This window comes from Haemorhous mexicanus, chromosome 8, assembly GCF_027477595.1.
Source record: "Haemorhous mexicanus isolate bHaeMex1 chromosome 8, bHaeMex1.pri, whole genome shotgun sequence".
In the NCBI taxonomy this organism is placed as follows: domain Eukaryota; kingdom Metazoa; phylum Chordata; class Aves; order Passeriformes; family Fringillidae; genus Haemorhous; species Haemorhous mexicanus.
In genome coordinates this window covers 10,573,539-10,595,847 of record NC_082348.1, presented here as the reverse complement: position 1 = coordinate 10,595,847, position 22,309 = coordinate 10,573,539, and the positions used below count along the sequence as shown (strand labels likewise).

Sequence of the window (22,309 nt, the reverse complement as noted above, 5' to 3'; positions counted from 1 at the left end):
TCACTGCTTAAAATTCCTCTCTGTCCTGGGCCAGCACTCCATCCAAATTCATGGTGGGCACAGACTGTTCCTAGATCTGCACTGTGCCAGATTCTGCTCCTGGGTCTTTCTCCAGAAACCTCACTGAATCACACAGGGGCCATATTCCTGTTAGGTTAAAAGGAAATATGTTCAGTAGGATACCAAGATTTTCAGTAGCACCTTGGACATCTGGATGGTAACAGATCCACCATAAATCTGTCAGGTCCCCATAAACCCAGATGACCTTGACATAAGTTCTAGCTCCATCCTAGACAGAGTTGTTTTTCCTTTTCAGTTTCCAGTAAACAACAATGAACAGCCATGACCTAAAAACTCAGAGAAAGGTCTTGAATAGCTATGTAAAAAGATAATTTTTTTTTTTTGGTAAAGTATTCTATCAATGTGAAAAACATATTTGGGCTGGTTTGGGTTGTGGGTTTGGTTGGGGTTTTTTCCCATTAGAAGCATTTTAATTTTTTCTAAATGAGATGTCCTGAAGACACAGGAATTGCATTACAAATTGAAGCAGACCACTGTCTGATTTGTCTGAGGCCAGACTTACCATAGCTTGGGAAAGAATATATAAGCCAAGTTTTTCATCAGGATTTAAAACAATGGAGGGAAGCATCAACTCTATGACTAAACACTGATGTTCAGAGAACTGATTTTTAGGTAAAACTGAGCACCCACAAACTCCTTTGAAATGACTTGCAGTTCTGCATGCCATTAAGGACCTCATGGAGAGGGACATTTCCCCTGTTACAGGCAGGATCCAACTGTTTTAAAAGCCTACTAATTATTCAGCCTGCAAGGAACTTAAACATGAATGTGGATTCATGATAATAACTTCAGACACTTAAGTCTGCCTGTAGTAGCCTGTGTCACTCCTGTAATGTCAGTCAAGAGCAACCTTGCTTTCCTCAGAATCACTGAGATTTGTCACACAGGTCTGATAGCCTTTTTCCAGACCAACCTCTGAAATCCATTTTGTTCAAGCAATACCTCTGGAAAGTTGCAGCTGGGCAAAGGACTGTCACAGAACCCCTGCCAGGTGCCCAGGCTGTAGTTGGAAGTCAGGTTGCTGATAAGGCAAATGTCCACCCGGTCAGGAGTGATGTTGTATTCAGCAGCCATGCAGCTGGCAAGATCCACAGTGCTGCACATGAACTGGAAAACAAAGATGGTATTAAGCTCCACAGCATAGACAAAGAGAAGAAAACAAAATAGTTCATATCAGTTTTAAAGCCCCTTGGAAATGGCCGTAGTAAAATATGCAAGATGAAATCATCAACTTATGTTTTACTGCACGTGCAGTACCTATGCTTTTTCTCCCCCAAAATATTAATTAACAAAATCCATGGCCCAGAGAACAGCCACCTCTGTGTGAGCCCAAACTCAGCAATGGTGTTTGAAATCACAGCCAGACCACCTCAGTCCCAAAAGTGCAACTCAAAAGCAGAGTCATCACCATGCCCATGAGCTGGTGTCTGCACTGGGAGCAGGAGGCAGCCCCGTGCAGGGCTGGCACCAAGCCCAAGGAACACTTCTGTCCCACTCAGTATGGTGGGAGTGATTACAGTATGTGTTATTTAACACATCAGCCTCGTGCCAGCCCTTCCTGCAGGGATACACATCAGGTGGGCTCCTGTTCTTGGAGCAGAAGCATTTAAAGAATCACAAAAGGACCTGGGCACAAATCTGTGCCAGGCATATAATGGGCTCTGGGGGTGGAGCTGTTGGGCTCCCATTTCTTTTCTGTGCCCAAAAAACAAAGGGCACCAACCTCAAATGCTGTCAGTCCCAGGCAGGTCATGTTAAATTCAGTGTTTTTAAGAGTCACAATGCTGCAGAGCACCAATAAGAAAACAATGCAGAACCGAATGGATCAAAAGGAAATAATGGACATACCATGTTGACAAAGGCGGACAGAAAAACCAGGATAATGGCAAAGACTCCAACTAAGGTACTATTGGTCCTAGACTGTACAATCTTCTTAGAAAGAGTCTGGAGAGGAACTGGGAAAAGCTGCATGAGAGAAAAAAAAAATCAAATAGACACCTAAAATCCTTGCTTGTTTTACAGACTACAACCTGCATTTGAGCTGCCTGCATCCTTCAGCGTGGGTCTGTGTGGCTGCTGCACAGGGGCTGGAGGATGGTGATGGGGGATGGCAGCTCTGGGACAAGGGCAAGCAGAGACGTGTCTGCCTCGTGGCAGCAGGCCCAGCTGGCTCTCCAAATCTACTTAGCCTTCCTAATGGGAGTGATGGCTCCCGAGCCCAGATAGCATGGCTTGCAGGGCTGTGCTCATCCTGTCGTGAGAAGCAAACCACAAGCCATCTGTAACTGAAATAGCCAGGAGCTTGAGCCTCGAAATTACTGGAGCAAAAATTTGAAAACGCAGAAATGAGAGTACATGTCACGTCCCTTTGATCACCAAGGCGTATCACAGGACTCTCTGGTGCCATTTCAGACACAGACTGAAAACAGCCCAGGCCAGCCCTGTGATGTGTCAGACCCTCTGCAGAGATCAGCTGGCCCGGGCTGGGCTGTGGCACTCTGCTCCACACTCACAGTGATAAAAATACCCGTGGCTGAGGGCAGTCAGGGAGCCCAGCTGGCCCAGTGTCTCCTGCTGGCAGGGCCAGGAGCTCCCTGCTGATGGCTACTGACTGCAGCATCCATTCCAGATGGAAACAGCCTGTGTGTCAGAGCAGAGGCTGACCCTGCCCTTCCCAGCCTGGGTCACCCCTGGTGGGACCTGAGGCCTCCCTGCACTGCTCTGGCTGCACGAGTGTCCAGGAGACAGCCAAGGCAGCCCTGTCCCTTCACATGCCACTGCTGTGCCAGTGGGAGCTCAGGGCTGGAGCAGGAATGCCGGGAGACCCCTGTGCTCCCACGGGAGATTGTCCTCCCGCAGTGCCCTGCCCCTCCACACCCCCACACCAGGGCAGAGGGGCTCTGCCCAGCACCACCAGAGCCTTCTCCAGAGCCCAGCTCTCCCCTCCCTTACTCACTGCACCAAGAACCAAGCCACTAGAGGGTATTTTTAGAGACACAAAGAAACAGCAGCACAGCGCCATGGCACTGCAATTTAACTATGACTAATGTTTCTATTAAAAGTCTTGCTTTTCCCTTTTATCCTTCACTCTTACATCTTCGGGTATGCAACATTTTGTCAGCGCTGAGCTTCCCACACAGCAGCCCTGCAGTGTAATTACCGAGAGCGGCAGCGGGCCAGGCGCTGATTAGCTGGAGACTCTTTACAGAGGCAGGGAGAGGCTGGGGCAAGAGTTTTGAAAGAGTTGATTTCACCTGCTACCAGCACATGCTCCAGGTGAAAGGAGAGAACAAGGCTCTGTGGGGGACTGGAGAAAAGGGGAAAGGGGGGTTGTAACTTATTTGCACTGAATGAGGGTTGATTGAAATACACTGGAAGCTTATGCAATCCTTCAGGCTCAGGGGCAGCCACCATAAAACAAAGGGAAACACCTTTCTCTCACAAATAAACCCTGCTGACATTGAAATCCTTAGCTTTGCTGATAAGCCATGAACCAAAATATCTCTTTGCCCTACCATGTCCAGCTGCTTGCACACAGATGTCAGCTAGCAGATCCCTACTAGAACAGAGTTATGGAAAATCCACTGGGGCCTTCCTCTGCTCTAGCCCCTGTAGGATTTGGAAGGAGAAGGAGGATTTGTACTGCATTTAGACAGTTTACTCACTAGATTAGAGCAGGACAGGTTTTCCTGCCACTTCTTTGTTTAGGCCTCAAGGCCAAGCTCCACAAAGGTATTCAGGGATCTAACCTCCATCTGTAATCTCTGGGAAATCAGGCACCTAAAGAAAACTTTGGAGTTTTTTGTTGTGGATCTTGGCTCAAGCCCCTGCTGCCAACAATCCCAAAAAAGCCTGACTTTGAACCAAGCCTGAGATATCAAGCAGAGCGATCAGTGGAAGACACTTAAATTCTAATGAAAACATGTTTTTCTTTGTATTAATCTTGGTTCTCATTACTTTGCAAACTAGGAAAAATTTTAGGTCAGTAAACAAGTACAGCTGGGAAAAGTCCTGAAGAAGAAAGGAATGCCAAAACCCATAGGAGGTCAGGGCTGCAGTTGAGAGTGCAACAACACAGCCATGCCATGCCTCTGAGGAGCCTCTGCCTCATGAACACCCGTGGGGGCCCTGTCACATAAGTCACGCTCTCCCCATTTCACAGAGGCAGCTGGAGACCAGGAACACCTGCAGCTTGAAGGACTTCTGTGGCAGACATGGGGAGCCTGTCTCAGGTCTGACAGTTCAGCTCCGTTCATGCTTCTCCCATAAAAACATCCACAAGTCAGGGGTATAGCAGAAGTAGAAAAAAAGGAAAGAAGATGGCTTTCCCTCCCATTTTCGAAAAAACAAAAATAAGACCTCTTCTGTCCTCTTAAAAGAAGCAGAATATCAGGACATTACAGTACAGTGAAACCCAAGCAGCACTGCTGGCTGGCCCATTGGCTTGTACTGTCAAAGTGACACTCCAATCCTGCCTGAGTGACAAAGAGGGATCTGATGGAATGGGAACTCCCAGACCCATCTCCACTACTGAGAAGGGGCTGAGAGAAAGGATGTGATCCATCTGGGCAGCTGAGATCCGTGTTTGGGCAGCCACACAAGGGGAGGTCACTCATTAGCACTCTTGAAATCCCCATGTGAAGAAAAATAACCACAATGGGAAAAAAGAAAATTGGATTTTTCCAGTTGATTCCAGTTCACTCTGAATTGAAATGTGTAAGTGCAGGTGAAGCAAGGGGACTGCTGTGCAGGTGAAGTTACAAGTTTAAAACGTGATCCAACAAGTAGTATATCACACTGAAAATAATCCATAACCTCCAGTCATTTGCATGATGAAACTACTCTAAATAAAGTGAATTCTTTGGAACAACAGCTGATGTAGGACAGAAGAGAAATATTTCTTCTTTTTGTCTTCTTAACATCTAGTGTGGGTATGGAAAACTGCTTAGATAATTGCTGTTGTGTTGTAAGATGAGGTCTTTAAGGTCTGATTTTTCAATTTGTAATAAAAGCCTTTGAGTCATTTTGAAGTACATTAAGATGCTTCTGCAGTAAAAGACAACATCTCCAGGCAACTTGATGTTGCAAGTCCATTTCTGTAACTTATTTCCCGGTGATTTATTAGTCTATTAAAAAAGTACAGTTTTCAGAGGGTTTTATTTTCCTGATTGAGACAAAAACCCCAAATGTTTTAGGAGCATCTGGACCAGCTTTTGGAGGCAAAGAATGTGATGGGCAAGCTACACCTATGGAGAGGTACAGAAAAGCTTATTTTCTCATAAAGGATAACTTGACATTTCTCTCCTGTGTTCTCCCAGAACCATGCAAGAAGTTGAATTCCACACAGCAGTGTAGATACCAGAAGTGAAAGGATTTTAAGAAAAAACCACAAACTTGATAAGTTAGTAGCAAAACAGATGTCTGTCAGCAGAGTATTTGAGAAGGGACCCTGGTTCCCATGACCTTAGACTCTACTGGGAAGGGACACCACCTCACAGTGGCCAAGACTTCATGGAGCATCAAAGCAAAGAACTGGAACTCTCTTGTTTATTACAGCTGAAGAAACTTGGAAAGCCAAGCTGGTTGTGCTGGCAGGTCCAGGAACAACTTCTAGTCCATGGAGAATTTTATAGTGGAAGATAATAATGACAGCAAAAGAAAATAAAACATGATCAAGCTGTTCAGAAAGAGCCTGCTGGCCACTGTCAAAGCCAGAGTTGGAGAGGCCAAAACAGGGAGGGGAAATCTCACATGAAAGCTGGAAAGAGGAAGAAAAAAGAGACACTTATCATGTAACAGCACAGCAAACAGGCAAAAGTTATGCTTATGCTGATGTCCTGGGGTGAACACCTGCTTTCCAACTTTGTGTGGAACCAACCACTGGTATTTAAACACATGCTCTCCTCTCCCACATCTGAGTGTGAAACAAAGCAAACAATGCTGACATCCCTGTCTTCAGGGATTTCATCTGAAGGATCTGCAAAACTGCCTGCCTTCTGCAGGTGTGTGCTTCCTGGAGCAACGTGGAGCACAGAAATAAAATAACACCCCTCATCCAAGGGCTGGGTAAACTCATTGCTTAAAAATCAAAGACTTGAAACACAAAGATGTTGTTCTGGGTGACAGAAGTGGGCTGCAGCTATTTGGAGCTGCTGCCATCAGACATGGAGCTGACAAACTAGAAGTACCTGTTCCTTAAACAAGCCATCTCATAATCAGGTGTTGTCAGCAGAGGCTAATTTGGAGCACTAAGAAGAGGTAATCAGAAAGGAACTGGAGCTAGAAGGCTCAGGATTTTCAATATTTGCAATCTCTGCACAGAAGCCACACTGGATGTTATACATGAGTATGTTGTGGGGATGAAAACTCACTGCTGGAAATGTCAGGGGCTTCAGAAAATCCTGTTAAATTCTGATGTTATTCTGAATTCCCTCTGATGTCTTGTGCATACAGTGCCTATGCACTGAGGCAAAGCCAGCCTAGAAACAGCTGGAGGCACCACTGAACAGACCTCTTCTACAGGAATTTGGAAGATCAGGACAAAGAAAGCAAGAGTGAAATCTGCCTACCATCCCAGGGACTGAAAAGTCCTGCGAGCCTTTTAAATAAATCAGTAATTAAGATGAGTAACAATTTTAACCAAAGAGCCCAAACCATAAGCAGAGGATTTGAATGATGACAGAAGAATTGAGTGCTGCTGTCAGTATGTGGAAGTGGCCTGTAAATGCCACTGGCTGACAAACAGCTCTGAGCCTTGGAATCTGGCTGGTGGCAAGTCAGGCAGCTGGGGTGCTCCAGAGCTCCAGGCCTGCCCCAGCAGCCCCAGTGACTTGGGGTGGCCCTGCTTGGCTGCAGAGTGCTGGGATGGTGCTGCCAGAGACCTGCAGCATGAGGAGGCAGCACAGCTCAGCACCAAATTCCCAAATTCACTGTGGCTGTGACCTGGATCTTGTCACATCGGTGGTTAATTAACTGCTAATCACATGAACATTAACTGCTAATCAGTGCTATCACTGCTGATATCAGTTTACAAATGGATGACTTTCAGTAGCATCCTCAAGTGCAATGGACACACCAAGTACAACCAGGCATCTCTGGGTACCATCTCCCAGCTCAAGGCAGCCAAGCCTTCCTGAGAGCAGTGTTATTTCTGACTTGGCTTCTCACTGCTGGTAAACAAGCCCAACCAATGGGATGCTGCACTTAGAAACTAGGCTCCTTTTAATATTGTCATAAGGCCAAAGGAAACCCTGTGAGTGAGTAGTTAACTTCAAATAGTAGTTGAAGCTTCTGTCACTGGGAACACTCTGTAGCTCTTATTATATGAGAAGGCAAAGCTTAATTTCCAAATTTAACTTAAAAAAAAATCAAAAAGACATGTAAGGTGCAAGTCTGTCAAGAGCACCCACATTCAACTGTTGAAAATGGCACAGAGAAGATAATTAAAGTGAGACAAATCATCTGCCTGACATTATCCATTATCCCACTGTTTCTTCTGCTGGAAACATAATGCTACTGAGCTATTTTATTCCAGGCACTGAGGAACAAAGCTAAGCTTGGGCTAAGGAACCTGAATCTGAGCGTGTTCCATGTTCAGACACTTCTAGACTAGAAGGATCCCTAAACCTGAAACACATCAGTGTTTTTAACAGGAACACCTTTGAGTGAAATGGATGAGCACAGCACCCTTCCCACAGTGCTCACTGCCAGTTTACCACAGGCTGACAAGAAGAATTAATATGTTTTTGGACTTCACACAATGTATTTCTTTTCTGATCAAAGCCAGCTACAAGAAAGAGCCCAGCGAATGCTGGAAGTTCTGTAAACTCATGTGAGAAAGGCTGATAAAATTCTATATGTTTATGGCTTTTAGTTCCCTCCAGGACATTTTTCCTTGATGATATTCTGCTTCTGATTATCTGCCTACCCAAACACGCATATGCAGCAGGGGCCAGCACACAGGCAACGCTGCAGGAAGTTTACAGGGAGGAAATGAATGGTCAGGCTTTGGTCTCACATTGGAAAATGTGCTCTTCTTATACCAATGTGAGAGTGTCTGCAGGGGACTTATAGACATGCAGATCCACAGAGTGATTACTTCTTGCTGAGCTACAGAGATGCCAACCCTAACATCTGTTTGCAGTTCATTCTGCCTTATCAAAGGCTTTTTCTGTAACCCTTATCACATAGTGTGGAAAGGATGGCTAACAAAACACACTCTGTTAGCTGAAGAAGCAGATTGCCGATCTGGTTATCTTAGGCAGAGGACTACAAAGAAACCACAGTACTCACCTTTACACAGGAGTAAATGACTGAAACAAACACCACTGTGGTCAGGATCAGGAAACAGGTCAGGTAAAAGCCCAGCATAAATGTAGAGCTGAAATCAAGGAGAGGTTTGGTTGGTTTTGTTTTGTTTTTTAAATGCATATTGTAGAATAGCTCCAGCTCTGCTCTCCAGAGCACATTTGTACAAGCTATGACACACTGCACAAGCTTTCCAATTAGGATAGCTGTAGGAGACACGAGGTGCCTTGAATACCAACAGATACTCTGGCCTATTTAGAACTATTCAGAGAGGCTGCAGAACAGAGAATGCTGCATCTTTTACAGCAATCACCTTCCTGCTGGGGTGACAGAGGTGGGACTGAAACACATTTCATGCACTAGAGAAGGTGACAGAACAACTTGTTGTGGCAGGTCAGCCCCCAGCTGGCTGTGGGCAGGGCACCCCTGGGAAGGAAGGCAGGCTGAGTGCTGAAGTGCAGCTGGGTGGGAATAATCTCAGTGGGAATGGCTTCCTGTCTTGCACAGGGAATGTCTGTGCAGCACCACTCTGTGCTCGGTCTGGTGCCTGGGATGTGAGCAAGCACAACATAAGGATAGTCAGGGATAACAGCCTTATCTTGGCCAGCTTGAGAGGTTCCTGCTCCTCCCAACTTTGAAGTACAAAAAGGATTCCAGGGCCAACTTTGTACTGTGAATTTTCATCTGTTTTCCTCACAAAGATATTCAACACCAATTTCCCAGTGACTGGTCTCAGTGTGACAGGATGGGCCCCCTCCCAGGAGTCAGCCTTGTTCATAATCTAAAGGAAGTACTCTTGTAACGTGACATTGAGGGCAACAACACCAAAGCCAGCTGGTCTCTGTGTTCTCTCGTGACTACTGGGATAATTGTACTTGCTAATTCACTGTTTGAGCCTTTTTTGAAATTCCTTAAAGCAATTCCTCTTTATCATAATAAATTGACACTGACATTCTGCCTCTAGTTTCAAATTCAGATTCCACGGTGTGTCTTTCCTGAAGCTCTGATGGTGACACACATGCACCTGTGGTTTCAGTTGGTGTTCAATAAAAGACCAAAGCTATGCAACTGAAATATAAGGAGAAACAAAGCAAAAGGTGAAGGGAAGTGTATCTGACCTACAGTTAAAATATAGAATTTTATTTACTCTTGAACCAAACAGACAGGCCAGGCTGACTGAGGACACTTCAGAACTTGCAAAAAAAAAAAAAAAAACACAAAAAAACCCAAATAAACAACCACCCTCTTTATGGGCAGCATGGAAGGAGACTGAACAGCACAACATTTACACCACACTGCCATAAGGGATGGGCTCCTGCGTAATACAAAGGAGGCAGCCATATGGCTGCCACACATGAGAAATTGTCAAGTTGTCATTTAAATGTTAAACTGGGTTTTATGGAGACAGTGTAGGGGCTGCTGAGGGACCTTGATGAGCAACACAAGGCTGGTAGAGGGCCTCTGCAGGTGTGAAGTTATGACAGCAATATCTAGAAGTCCAAAGTGTAAGCCCCTGTTAAATTAGTTACTCTCAGAGAACATTTCTGGATGTAATTAACATTGCATTAATTGCTGGGAATTATCTAGTTCCAATTTTGAGCCTCCTTCAGCTTCACTTGCAGTTTCCCAAAGCAGGCCTGTCTGTTTACACAGTGCATTTGTCCTGATGTTGTTTTGCTGATTCAATCCTTCTCTGAGCACTTGTGCCTGGGACAGGGAATGATAAACATCAGACTACGTGTTATTTCTGTGACCTTCTGAATATCTGATCTGAATGCTGCAAACCAGTCTCTACTCCAAAAAGAGTGGTGGGAACAGACATAGAAAACAGTTATAATGGCATAAAATAGTGCTGGAGCTCTCTTTAGGGACAATTTTTTGTCTTCTTGCAAGGAAGATAAATTTGGAGCATTTTCAGAGCTTCTGTGATCTTGTTCTTCAGTTTAAAAATGACTAACTCTAAATTTATTTCCAACACAGCATTGCTCAGTGAATGGTGTATTATTGCTACTAAACTAGATTATAGGAAATACCCACATGCTGTAATTTTGAGTGACTTTTAAAGAACTCTTTGAGAAGTGCCATTTCTGCAGAGCTCACTGCTGGAAAAGGTTTAGTGGGTTGTGCTGTGCCTTGCCTGCAGACCACGGCAGTGGGCCAAGAGCACTGTGCCCCACAGCCCTGAGGAGCCTATGCCATTCTTGCCTGAGGAAAGAAATGACTGCAACCCTTAAACCTGGAGTAAGCCACAAGCTCGGGCATGTGCAGCTCAACCTCCTCTCTATCTCTCCTCCTGCCCAGCTGCTCTGAGTCCAGAAGAATAAATGTATGAGAGATTTATCCTCATTTGCTAAGCAGCTCTTGAGACCTCGGTGCTGTGAGCAATGGGATGTGATGAGTTTCCACCTCCCTGTACCAGTGTGTTTAGACAAGAGGGCAGCCCAGCCTTGTGCTGTGAGTGTGTGCTATGCCTTGGTAGCCAATCCTTCCTACTCAGTGATATTTGTTTTCCAGAGGCTTATAAATGTGCTGAACTGAATTTCCTAAGACAGGGGTAAATTATAAGAGAAATCACTTCGGGGAAACAGAAATCCTCACCTGCCAGGGAGGAGGTTTTAATCTGCACTAGAAATGGGTGAAAACAATAAGCACCATGCATCACTTGAGCATGAATTATTTAAGGATTTTTCTCTTCCCCTCGGAGTTCTGAATTTTCAAGGAAAAAACAAAGAAAAGTAGGCTGGAATAGAGGAGGGGAGCAGATGGGAGCAAAGGGATGAAAGGGTACTCACTGTGGCACGATTATGATTTGAACAAAGCAGATGAAGAGGAAGACTAGGGAGGCACAAGCCACATAGGCTCCAAATCTGTCATCCACCTGCTTGGAGTACTGCAAAAAACCACAGTTATTATGTTAGTGGGAAAATTGGTTGCCTGCCTTCTCTCCACAAAAACTTCTTACTCGGCTTTTGTCTAGGTCCTTGGAAAGCAGTGCTGGAAGGAAACAACATTCCCAACTCCCCTTCTCCCCCAAGCAATCTGTAAGGGCTTGAACAGGCCCAAAGGCCAGGGAAGAAACCCACAGAGCTGGGTGAAGAGAGGATTCACCAGCTGCCCCTTGCACGAGAGGAGCAGAAATGGATTATCTGGGACCAAGATTCTAGGGCACTGTCACCAGACCTAAACTTCTTGCATGGGAAGTTTCCTCCAAGAGGGACAAATGCTGTTGATGAGAGAACCTTGCATTTGTGCAGATGACTTGACTCATTCTAATGGCAGTGCAAGGCTGCTGTGCTTGTCACACAGTCACTCCTTCCAGCTTCTTGTCAGCCACGGGGGAGCTGCACCCGATTCCCAAAGATGCTTTCTTTAGCTTGAAGCTCAGTTCTCAGCACAGACCATATCAGTGTTTGAACCACAAAATAAAAGGTGCTCTGAACAGGTGAACCCCTAATTTCCCTGGCAGTTTTCAGCTGTAAAATTGAAGAGGAGGAGTGGGGGGAAATTACATGCTGAAGCTTTTATCCAGTCCCACACTGATTCATTAAACAGCTCTAAATCCTGAAAAGCTCTGCTTTTGTAATAGGTAGTCATTCTTGTCAAGGAAAGACTGTTTCTAAATAAAATTGTAAAATAATTACTGCAGATTTATTATGAAGTGTTTTCCATGGAATAATGAGTTTAACCCACAGACCACTCAAACATCCTAAGGATATGTGCTTGAATAAAAAATGAAAGAAAAAAAGGATTACTTCCTTTGTGCAATTAAACCCACCTTTTCTTATGGAACCTTTAATAATGTCATCCAGGTACCTCTAGACTTAGAAATTAGACTTGGAAATTTGACTTTGAAGCCATCTAGAGCTGATTATTATAATGGATAGTCTCTACTATATAGCCAGGGAAATGATCTTTGCCTGAGAGCAATATCTGAAACCAGATAAGGATGAAATCAACTGCTCATGAGCTTTAGGTCTGTTACTTCCCTTTCTCACATTTTTGGGATAGAGAACTATTTCTTGCTTAAAATGGGCTCCCAAAAATATCTAGAGTACAGATTGCATCCCAATGAGCCCTAGTAGTACCTGGGGCTCTTTGGGGACAAAGGGCAGGGAAAAGTCCCTCCAGAGGAGTCCCACCAGAGGAGGAGTCCTTCCAGAGGAGCTTAGGTAGGCTGAAGTGGGTTTCTCCAGTGATTTGAAGGAGATAAGGGGTGACTGCAATCTCAGTTTGGAGTCTCAAAGTCAGAGAAAAAAACCTGGTTTATCCTGGATTCCCTTTACTGCTTATCACTGCACATTCACATGTGTCTGATAGAAATGGCTTTCCTGGCCAGTGCTCCCTTCAGATGACTGTGATTTTTTTAGGACAAGTTATATTAAGGTTTCCATGAGGAAGCATGGATTTTTTTAAAATCACAACCCCACCTCCCTCACCCAAACCATAGCTTAAACCCTAGATATAACAGCCTGACCTTCTGCAGGAGAATTAAAACTCCTAACAAGCCCGCCTGACGCACTGCAATGGTTTTTGGACAGCGTTACCTTTTTCTCCAGGTCAGGCTCCCTGAATGTCAAGAGGAATTTGCGCACGTGCTCCGAGCGTAACCGATCGATGCTTCTGGCGTCGATGGCCCGGCCCAGGAACTCATCCACTTCATCCTCTGGGTTCATACTCTCCTGGGTGCTCCTGGGGATGCCACCAAAAGGGACCATAAGAGCACAAGATAATTTCTGCCTCTGCACTGTGTGTTATTGCAGTGCATAATGAGCTGGAGGTTAATGGCATTCTGCTTCAGTTGGGAAAGGGACTGGGAGCAGAGAGGGAGTGGAATCAGCTCTAGAGCTCACTGCCAGTCCCGAGCCATTACTACAAGGCTTCTGTTTATTTGCCCATTTCTTTACTACATCTGTTTCCTGGCACTCAGGTCTCATTTCCATCCCTCATTATCTAAAAGCACTGGGTAGCCTCCTTGCCCTTGTCCTCTGACTTATCCTTCCCTGCGCTGCTGTACTGCTGCAGCTGTTAGTGCCTGCACTGAAAAAATGATTTGTGCCTCCAGTCATATTTCATGCTTTCTAATAACAATTTCTGTAAATATTACTAAGAAAATCTCCAAACTTGAGCCATTCTCCCTTTTTGAGAAAAAATTGTTTACAGAACAAACATTTGGGGAAAAAAATGTGGCCTGACTCCCCTTCACACAGTTACTTATGGGTATAAAGCATAAAACAGAAATAAAAATCTGTTTATGAGATATTTACTTAAGAAAAGGTTGCAAAAGAAAAAGGCAACAGAAGAAAATAATACAAATTTGATTTTGCTTTCTAAATATGTGGAACAAGATTATAATCTTTTGTGCCACTGTTTTTCTGAATCTCTGCTGTAGCTAGAAAAAAATGAAGCTGATTTTCAAAAACTGTTGAGAAAAAATAACACTGTAAACTTAATTGTCCTGAGGACAATTTGCACTGAGGATCAGAAAACCTGAAGTACCTCCCCAGATTCTAGCTATTTTTAAAATCTAACAGTATTTTAATGACTTGATGTTGTCACTTTAATGGCCTGCCCTCAAACGAGCTATAGGCAGAAATTAAAAGCTAATCCTGAAGTGCTGTTTTTCTGCTTTGCTTGCATGATTGCCCAGGTTATCCCCAGGGTTTGCCAATAGTTATCCACTGAAATATGCCCCTCCCTTGCACGGGGGTATATTCCAGCAGATAACTATTTCTGTGTGCAAACCCCACGGCGCACAGCAGCTCCAGGCTCCTGCTGTGTGACCCTCAGCTCAGGCACTCGGGAGGAAAAATCCTGGGGTCTGACAAGCACGATGAAAAGCTACTCTGCTTTATTTCCCTGGTTTCATTTGTACTGCACCAGAGCACACAATGCACTCTGTGTTGCAGCCAGCAGGCTCCCACAGGTAAGGCTGTGCTGGAAAGCAGCTCACAAACCAGAATGTGACTCTGTTTTAAAAGTTAAAGGTCCCTTTCCAAAAGGAAGGCTCTTTCAAAGCTTTCTGCAAAACTGGATCAGATTTTAGGAAGCCCTCTGTACCTCACCTCTTCTGTGCATCTCTTGGCAAGAGAAAAATAAATCAGGTCTATCTGCTCATTTCCATTCTACCACTTCTTGACCCAGCTAGCAAGTTGAATGTTTCTGCTCCTCAGCTGGGTCATGACAGCACAGCAGTGGCATCTCTTCAGTGGCCATCCAAGCCTAGTTTGTCTCAAGGTCTAATCTCTATTTTAGCCAACCTTAGTATTTCAAAGGGGTTGGGGGAAAGAGGTTTTTAATTTGGGGCTCTAGAAGTTATTTAGTTCCTAGAAATTCATATAATTTGAAAATAAAAGTGTTTTTTTTCCCTACAAGGTCAGGACATTCAATTTACTTCCTCAGAGGAAGTACATCTTGAGCATTCAAGGGGATGCTGCTTCTTTTCATTCAGTCCTTGCAGCATCTTCTGGGCTCATAAAAACCAGCAAGGAAATCATTAGGCTTTGTATTCACAGAATGCCTCCCAAGGCCCTGCGAGCTCTGGGCACACTGGGGCCATTCACATTTCCCCACCTCCCGCTGCAGCCCAGGCTGGGGAGGCAGCTCAGCAGCTGGGCAAAGAGCACTCCCATTTCAAGTTCCAGCCTGGAAATGCCACTCAGGAGGATGCAAAGGGAAAGAACCTGCCTGCTTGGTGGCTACCTCAGCTGCCTGCAGGTCTGTAATGGGTTGTTTTACTGCTCAGGGTGTTTCTAATGCTACAGGCAGCTCCAAGGTTGCAGGCTGTGTGGAATTACCCCTGCTGGTTTTAAATTGCCTGGCTGGGACATTGGCAGTGGGCAGCCACCCTCACACAGGCTGCAGGGAAGCTCAGTCACCTCACACAGACTGAGCTGTTCAGGTGACTTTCACAGCCCATTGTACCCAAGCTAAATTAGAGTGCAGCAAGTTTGGGTACATTTGCATAAATGTAATTTTTAATTGGCATACTAAAGTTCCCAGTTCTAAGGAGTGCCCTGGAGGCAGTGCCTGTAAGTCAGAGCTGAGCTACTGCCATAGATTAATGAAATTCATATGTCAAAATGCCTTTTGATATATTGATAGTATGGTTGGTGGAGGGGAGGGTGGAAATGAGGATTTCAGGCTGTCGTGAAACTTCCAAAAACACATCCTAAAAGCACTGCTGAGGTTTCTTCAAATGCCAACAGAAAATTGTGTCAAGGGGCAGGAACAGCACAAACAAGAGCTTGTAGCAACTTTTTCACTCTGCTTGCAAAAGTGAATGCTACCAATTAACCCAGAGATGCTGGCTTCAGAGTGGTCCAAAATGTGCTGCTGATTTAATTACTTTCTGCCAATGCAGAGTGTGACCACTGCCAAAACTACATGTATGCCATAATTTTAAATGCTTCATGCTTAGGTTGAGTAACTAAACCTGCACTCATGCACATAAGGTTTGGTCCTGTTTTCAGGGATGTGTGCTGCCCACGTCTTCCTTTGCTGCCAGACAAAAGTATTGACCCTCAGTATTTCTGCATGTGAAGGAACTGCCTTAGGACCTGACATGGCTTAGGTATCTAATTTTAACCATTCTCACCATGAACACACTCTGCAAGAGATTTATTTTTGCCAACTCTTTGTACTTGAGTTAAACAGATTTCTAGATAAAGAGGATCAGAGGCAAGTAGTAGCTTCTTTTGGTAGCGAACAGAAATGTAAAAATCCTGAAATCTGTATAATGAGCTGGCACCACCCTGAGTGAGACAGCTCAGCCACTGGCTGTGACAGCCCAAGGAACCTTTCAAACTGTAGGATGGAGAACAGATACTGTGGCCCTTGGAGCAACAGAGGAGATGCTGTTCCTCAGCTGTTGGGTGACTCTGCTGTGGGCCAGCACTGAGGCAGCTGATTTTTGTGTTTTCTTACAGAAACTATGAGGAAAAATATTATTTCAAGAGGGAAACTGAAAATTTCTATATTGCTATGAATTATTTTGTTGTAATCTGTTAATTCTTTTCTGCCCAAAGAATATCTAACATCAATGGAGTTTCCCAGCATCCATGGATACCACAGGAAACAGTGAACAGGAAACAGTGGGAACAGAGAAACATCCCAGGGTGCACAGAGCTAAAGGTTATAAAAACCCAGTTTGCAGGGAAAGGCAAGGGAAGGAGAGAACGACTCTTAATATTGCCATGTTCAAACTTATCACTTTCCTCTTCCATTTAGGCAGCTGCTCTCAGAGTTCAACCACCATAATGTGAATTGTCCCACAGCTGGATGCCGAGAGCTCACAGAAGCATTTACCTGTCCCAGCTCACAGAAATCCACTCAGCCCTGACCAGCAGCCTGAGAAACATGACAAAGAGCAACAGCGACGTGTTTTAGGCACCAGTCTCCTCCACTGTTGCCTGACTCACTCTAAGCAAGCTTATAATTAATGCCATTCAGCAGGACTGAACATGAAATTATTCTAAACACCTTCAATACAGGAAATGCTTTTGTTGTGTCCAGTTGTAGAAGTTAAAAAGTGAATGTGTTTGGGTTTTTTCCTCCAAAGGTAAATGTTCAAAATACCCCTCTCATTAAATTTTTTTAACAATTTCTCTAAAGTTCTATAGGAAAAAAATGAAAATACTGCTAAAATTTGGCTATATTTTAGATCATGAAACTTTGAATTTACTTTTTCAAACAAGTTATCATTTCTGAGTTTATTTTTATATGTAGAAATAAGTAATATGCAATAATGGGTAATATAAAATATATACAAATAAACTCAGAAGTGATACAGGCATTTCAATACATACATAAACCTTTCTTATTGGAGATGTCCAACACTTATATATACTTGAGAGGAAGATTTTGTCTTGGATTATTTTCAAAAAGTGCAGATTATCTGGGACAAGGGGAAGTGCACCAAAAGCATTTTAATTATAAAAGCAAGTTAGAACCACCAAACAAATAAACGTTTTGAGGGCAGTGGCTGTTCTGAATGCACATCAGTCAATCCTGTGCCCTCAACTGGCTGTCCCTCCAGGACAAACCTCTGGGGAGCCCAAGCATTATTTTTGGCTTCTGGGCACCAATTTTTGTCCTTTTTTAATATGAGAAAAAAATCCCAAACGGGCAAACATAACAGTGTATGACAGAAGTAAATTTGCTTACTTGTCCTTGGGGTCCTCGAAACCCTGAAAGAAAGGAAAAGGGCACAAGGGTGAGCAAACAGGCTGACCTTGAGAACACAAAGCATCCCGGGAACGGCGTTTCACAGGGGACTTCTCAGGACACTCATTTGTTAGGTGTGGATGGACAGCTTTTCCCACCCACAACAATATTTAGTGCAGCCCTGCCAGTGGGCAGACAGAGCAGCTTTGGAAAAACACATTCCTTCAGAAATAAATTCATGGGAGTGCAGATAAAGGAAATGTTTCAGCTGACTGCTGGCACACTTGATTTCAGGTGTCTTCTTTTTAGCAGTCACCATTACAAATGATACAATGGAAATTGTACTGATATTGTAACTGAGGAGGTATTTTACTAGAAACAAAACTCAGAGCAATAACAGAAATCAATCCCTGTATTCAACAAGGCTGCATCTCTTTATGTCAGGGCTCAGCTAAGGGCAATGGATGCATTTTGGTTTTCATCTCTCCCAAGAGTCTCCCTGCTCCTCCCCTCATCACAGGCACACACAGAACATGTTTTCTTGAATAAGATTTCAGGAATTATTTATAATATTTGCAATAGCCCAAATAGTCACAATTCTTTCAGGACCACCTGAATGGATTAAGTATTTATGAGTCATCCATAGCTGTAATGGCTAGAAGGCCTTAGACAAAATTTTATATGGAGGTATAAGTTTGTATGCTTAGCATTAACATACCTAACAGACCAAATTACATCAAAATTGCCATTTTGCATGGGCTGAAACAAAATGTGCCCTCTGACATCTTGGCTTAAATTTAACTGTAGTCAAGAAAAGTTGTATATTTGACAAACAGGGTCAAATACTCAGGCACAGAGTTTGTACCCTGTGTTCCAAAACATAAAACAAGTGTAGCTGGGAGATATGAAGAATTGCTTTTGTTTTTCTCCCAGAGACCTCAGGCCAAAACTGCTCAGGGCACGTGAGGATATTCCAGCTGCTGGACCTGCAGCAGCAACCATTCTGGGGGCAGCACACTGAAATCCATCCTGACTGTGGAAAATCAAACATCTTTGGGCAAAAGTCTTCCCACAGGGGCCTTGTCCAAAACCATCAGAAACAACAACATTGACCAGATACTAAATGAGAACAGATTTTGCCCTCGCAGTGAGTTAGCAATGTGGCCACATGGCAGAGGGAAAGCCAACACACCAGCTTTGCCAGAGGGAAGAAGTGAGGTCTGTCACTCAGGTCAGCAGCCAGGACTGTGACTCACTGAGAGAGCAATTCCCATTTTTGCATACACTGTTTCAGACTAAAACCACACTCCTAAACAGAAAGTGCCACTCCAATTTAACCCGTCGGAAATTCACATCAAGGAAGTCTCTCAGTCCCATGGCACAACCACCAGCAGATTCAGTGGGAAGAGTGAAATAATAATGTTGATTAGCATGTTAGCATGTCCAGTTATCCAAGCTAAAAAAAAAAAAAGTACTTTCTGATTTTATGTTCAAGAGTGATCATTCAACTTTCTGTTGTGTGGTTTTTTTCCTTCTTCTTTTGCCTAATTATTTTACAGTTGTCAGACAGATCTGATTGATTTATTTATTTAAGTAATCCTACAACACAGTGCCAAAACTGAAAGCTCACTGGTTAATCATGGAGACAAAATGCTCACTAATTTGTCTGGTGTCATAGTCAGTTAGGCTGGGGAAAAAAAAAAAAAAGAAATTCAACCGAACATGAATAGCTACCAGCCAAGAAATAAGCAGAGGGAAGGGATGAGAAAACAGCCAGTACTTTATTAGATAGATATCAAGGTCACTTTTTCAAGCTTAGCCAGTTGGGAACTGAATGACTGACTGCAGTGGGAGAGTCCCCTAAAATGGTCTGATTTTCACAACCAGCTGTGTAACCCTCCATCCCACTGAATTCCTCCACCTAAACACAGATCTCACACTCCTGCCTTTGGGATGCACAAGTTTGAAGACACTGGCTGACCAGGTCAAGTTACTAGAACACCTCAGCAAGCACATCCTCAAAAAATTCCCCAATATTTCAAGTGTGGAATAATATTTAACTGGCCATTTATATGGGTGAACACTTAATCCACATGGAGTTTGATTCTGCCCTGCTTCTCTTCCTCAGCAAAACTGTTACAAGGAAAGTTTCTAAAATAAAAGAGAAATAATTGATCTAGCTTTTCAATTTACAATATTAAATTGTGCTTGAAATTCTGGAAATTATTCTTGATGGTAACTCAAATTAAATTGGTGCTTCAAAACTAAAGACCAAAAAAAGACATATTTCAGGTAAAGCAGAAAAGAAAAAAGCTATCACATTTTCTTTCCTGGATATTCATTTAACAAGGCTAAATATTTAAGAGTGACTTGAACTTTAATTAGAGAGAATCAGCTTAAAATTAAATGATGTAGGAACCTGTTTAAGTTAAGCAAATTAAATGATTCACTTCAAAAGCTACCATTTCATACTAAAGATTCTTCAAACAGAATTGCCAAAAATGGAATTGTTCTAGAGAAAGGTCTGTGGGATTATTTGAGGAAGAAAATCCTCCAACATAGCTTCTTAAAACCTGGTCATTTATTGCAAGATCTCTTTCTTATTTGCCCTGGAAGACTTTGCCAGGATATAGAGCAAATACACCTCTAGGACCTGGCTGTGACCAGAGATTTTCCTCCCTCTCCACTAAAGCATCCATGTTTCACTCACTCACCAAGAATCCTTTCAGGCAGGGGAGCTGACCAGGGTCATGCTGCCCACCCTGCTCTGGGTTGGGAGGGAGATTTCCCCTGGGTTTTGGTTAATGTACTTTCACCTCCCCCACTCCTGTGGGCACGCTCGGTTCATTAAAGAATCTGCACTTCAGATCATTTCCTTCCCCTTGCACAAGGCTTGAGCACTAATGACATATTGGTCTTTTTTCTTCTCCACAGCTGGCAAATAGTTTGGTATCTTCAGGAATGAGATGTTTTGCTCCAGCCCAAAGCTCAGAGTAAGGCTGCTCCCATCAATTCCAATGCTCTGTGTGTTATACACAGGATAAACACACAACCAAGCCTGCAGGAATAGGGCCTACATGGATTTGTGGATTTGTCTTCATTCCTACTCATAATCTGGTAGCCAAACTTCCAAACTCAAGAGAAATAGAGGGGCTAAAGGCACTGTCCAGCCCCCCTCATGAGGTGCACTGCAGGCTGGACTGCTGGGCTGGGGCTGGGCTTAGCCTCTTTGGGTACTGCTGCACAGAGATATGTCAAAATTGGCATTTCTGCACAAACATATACAGAAATCTGAACCTCCCCCCCCCAAAAAGAAGCTGATAAAAATGAGATGCCTGTCATTTAGGAGAGGGAGTGTAAAGGGATACGATGAGGAACCACCAATTCCTGGAGTTAAGAATTTAAATCCCCTCTTGACTGCTCATGGATTTGTACCCAGCAGGCTGAAACAATACCAGTGGTTTTCTAGGAAGCTATGAAGAAAAGGCTGGGAATTGTCAGCAGGGATGAAGATGACAAAAGTGATGATGGCTACAAGAATCAGACAGATAGGAGTTTGCAGGAGTTCAGGAACAGCTCAATGATCATGATGATAAGTAGCCCTTGTTCAGGCCAAAATTCCCTTCTTCTAGAAGGGACCATAAGGCATGAGATAGGTCTTACCACAGTACAGTACTAATGGACTGCTGCACATAGGACCTCATGCAAATTTTATTCAGTCTCATTTTAAATATCCCTAGTATTGGTGTTTTTCTCATTCCCCCAGGAAGCTGTATTACTCTGCCATCAGATTGCAAAAGCAAAGGTAACAGCATTTAATAATTCCTCTGAGACTAAGACAGTCCTCTCTTTGACTTCAGGAACAACCCAAACTCAGCTGAATCAACTCCCTTAAAGGCTCTGCTCTTTAGTCTTTTCCACAGGAGATTATTTAAAAAGCCCTATTGTTTTATGGCAGGTCAGGTGACTCAGAATCCACACTGACATCCTCAGTGGGAGTAGATGTGCAGGAGGAAGAAAGGAGGGAATATTACAGCCTCAGTCCCTATGGCCCCTAAGGCTTACTACTTTATGGGGGATATTTTATGAATATCTATTGTGCTAAAAGCTCATATGACTGCCATCTCTCTGCTTGACTTCTAAATTAACTAAGCCCTTTTCTTTGAAGATTAAAACTGATTCCTTAAATAGAATGACAAAGTGTTTGTCAAAGACATGACAAGCTGATTGCTACACCATAACACTTCAAATCAAGAACGATTAGAAATAATAATTCTAACTTTGAGAACACTGGCTGCAATTATTAACATATTGTAAATATGCAAAGAAAAGTGGAGTGGATTTTATATGCTTTTAACTTTTCATTTAACTCCAAAAATAAGGCAGTAGAGGGGCTGATGAGCTTCATGACCTTCTTAATGGCAATGTGTGTGGGAAGCATAAATTCCACCCTTAAAAACTTCGTTCTCAACTCCAGCAAAGATCTTAGGAGGAAAAATGATAAAGAAACTAATTTTTCTTGCCCTGTTTTCATCCTCAGAACAAAGTCAAAATAGAACTTACATGATGTTAAAGCAGAAATCGAAATAACTTTGGACTTAGGGACAAAATGAGCTTTGTAAGAGTTAGGGCCAACTTGCAGAGGTGCTTCCCAGAGACAGTGACCATGGAAAACAGAAAGGGAGGGTGACAGGCTGAGAGTTGATGTCGATAAAAACAAACCTGCTTTGGCTCTACCACAAAACTAATTATTCACATC

At 43.6% G+C, this 22,309-nt stretch overlaps 1 protein-coding gene across 1 annotated transcript in view; it reads right to left on the bottom strand.

The window, feature by feature from the left end:
- ADCY5 (adenylate cyclase 5) overlaps positions 1–22,309 on the bottom strand; it is a 203,893-nt gene that overhangs the window by 13,215 nt on the left and 168,369 nt on the right. The window contains exons 9-14 of the mRNA XM_059852713.1: positions 17,551–17,573; positions 12,933–13,077; positions 11,181–11,278; positions 8,374–8,461; positions 1,930–2,046; positions 1,024–1,188 (exon numbers count right to left, since the gene is read on the bottom strand). Of these exons, the coding sequence (XP_059708696.1) occupies positions 1,024–1,188; positions 1,930–2,046; positions 8,374–8,461; positions 11,181–11,278; positions 12,933–13,077; positions 17,551–17,573 (636 nt within the window). The remainder of the gene's footprint in view (positions 1–1,023; positions 1,189–1,929; positions 2,047–8,373; positions 8,462–11,180; positions 11,279–12,932; positions 13,078–17,550; positions 17,574–22,309) is intronic.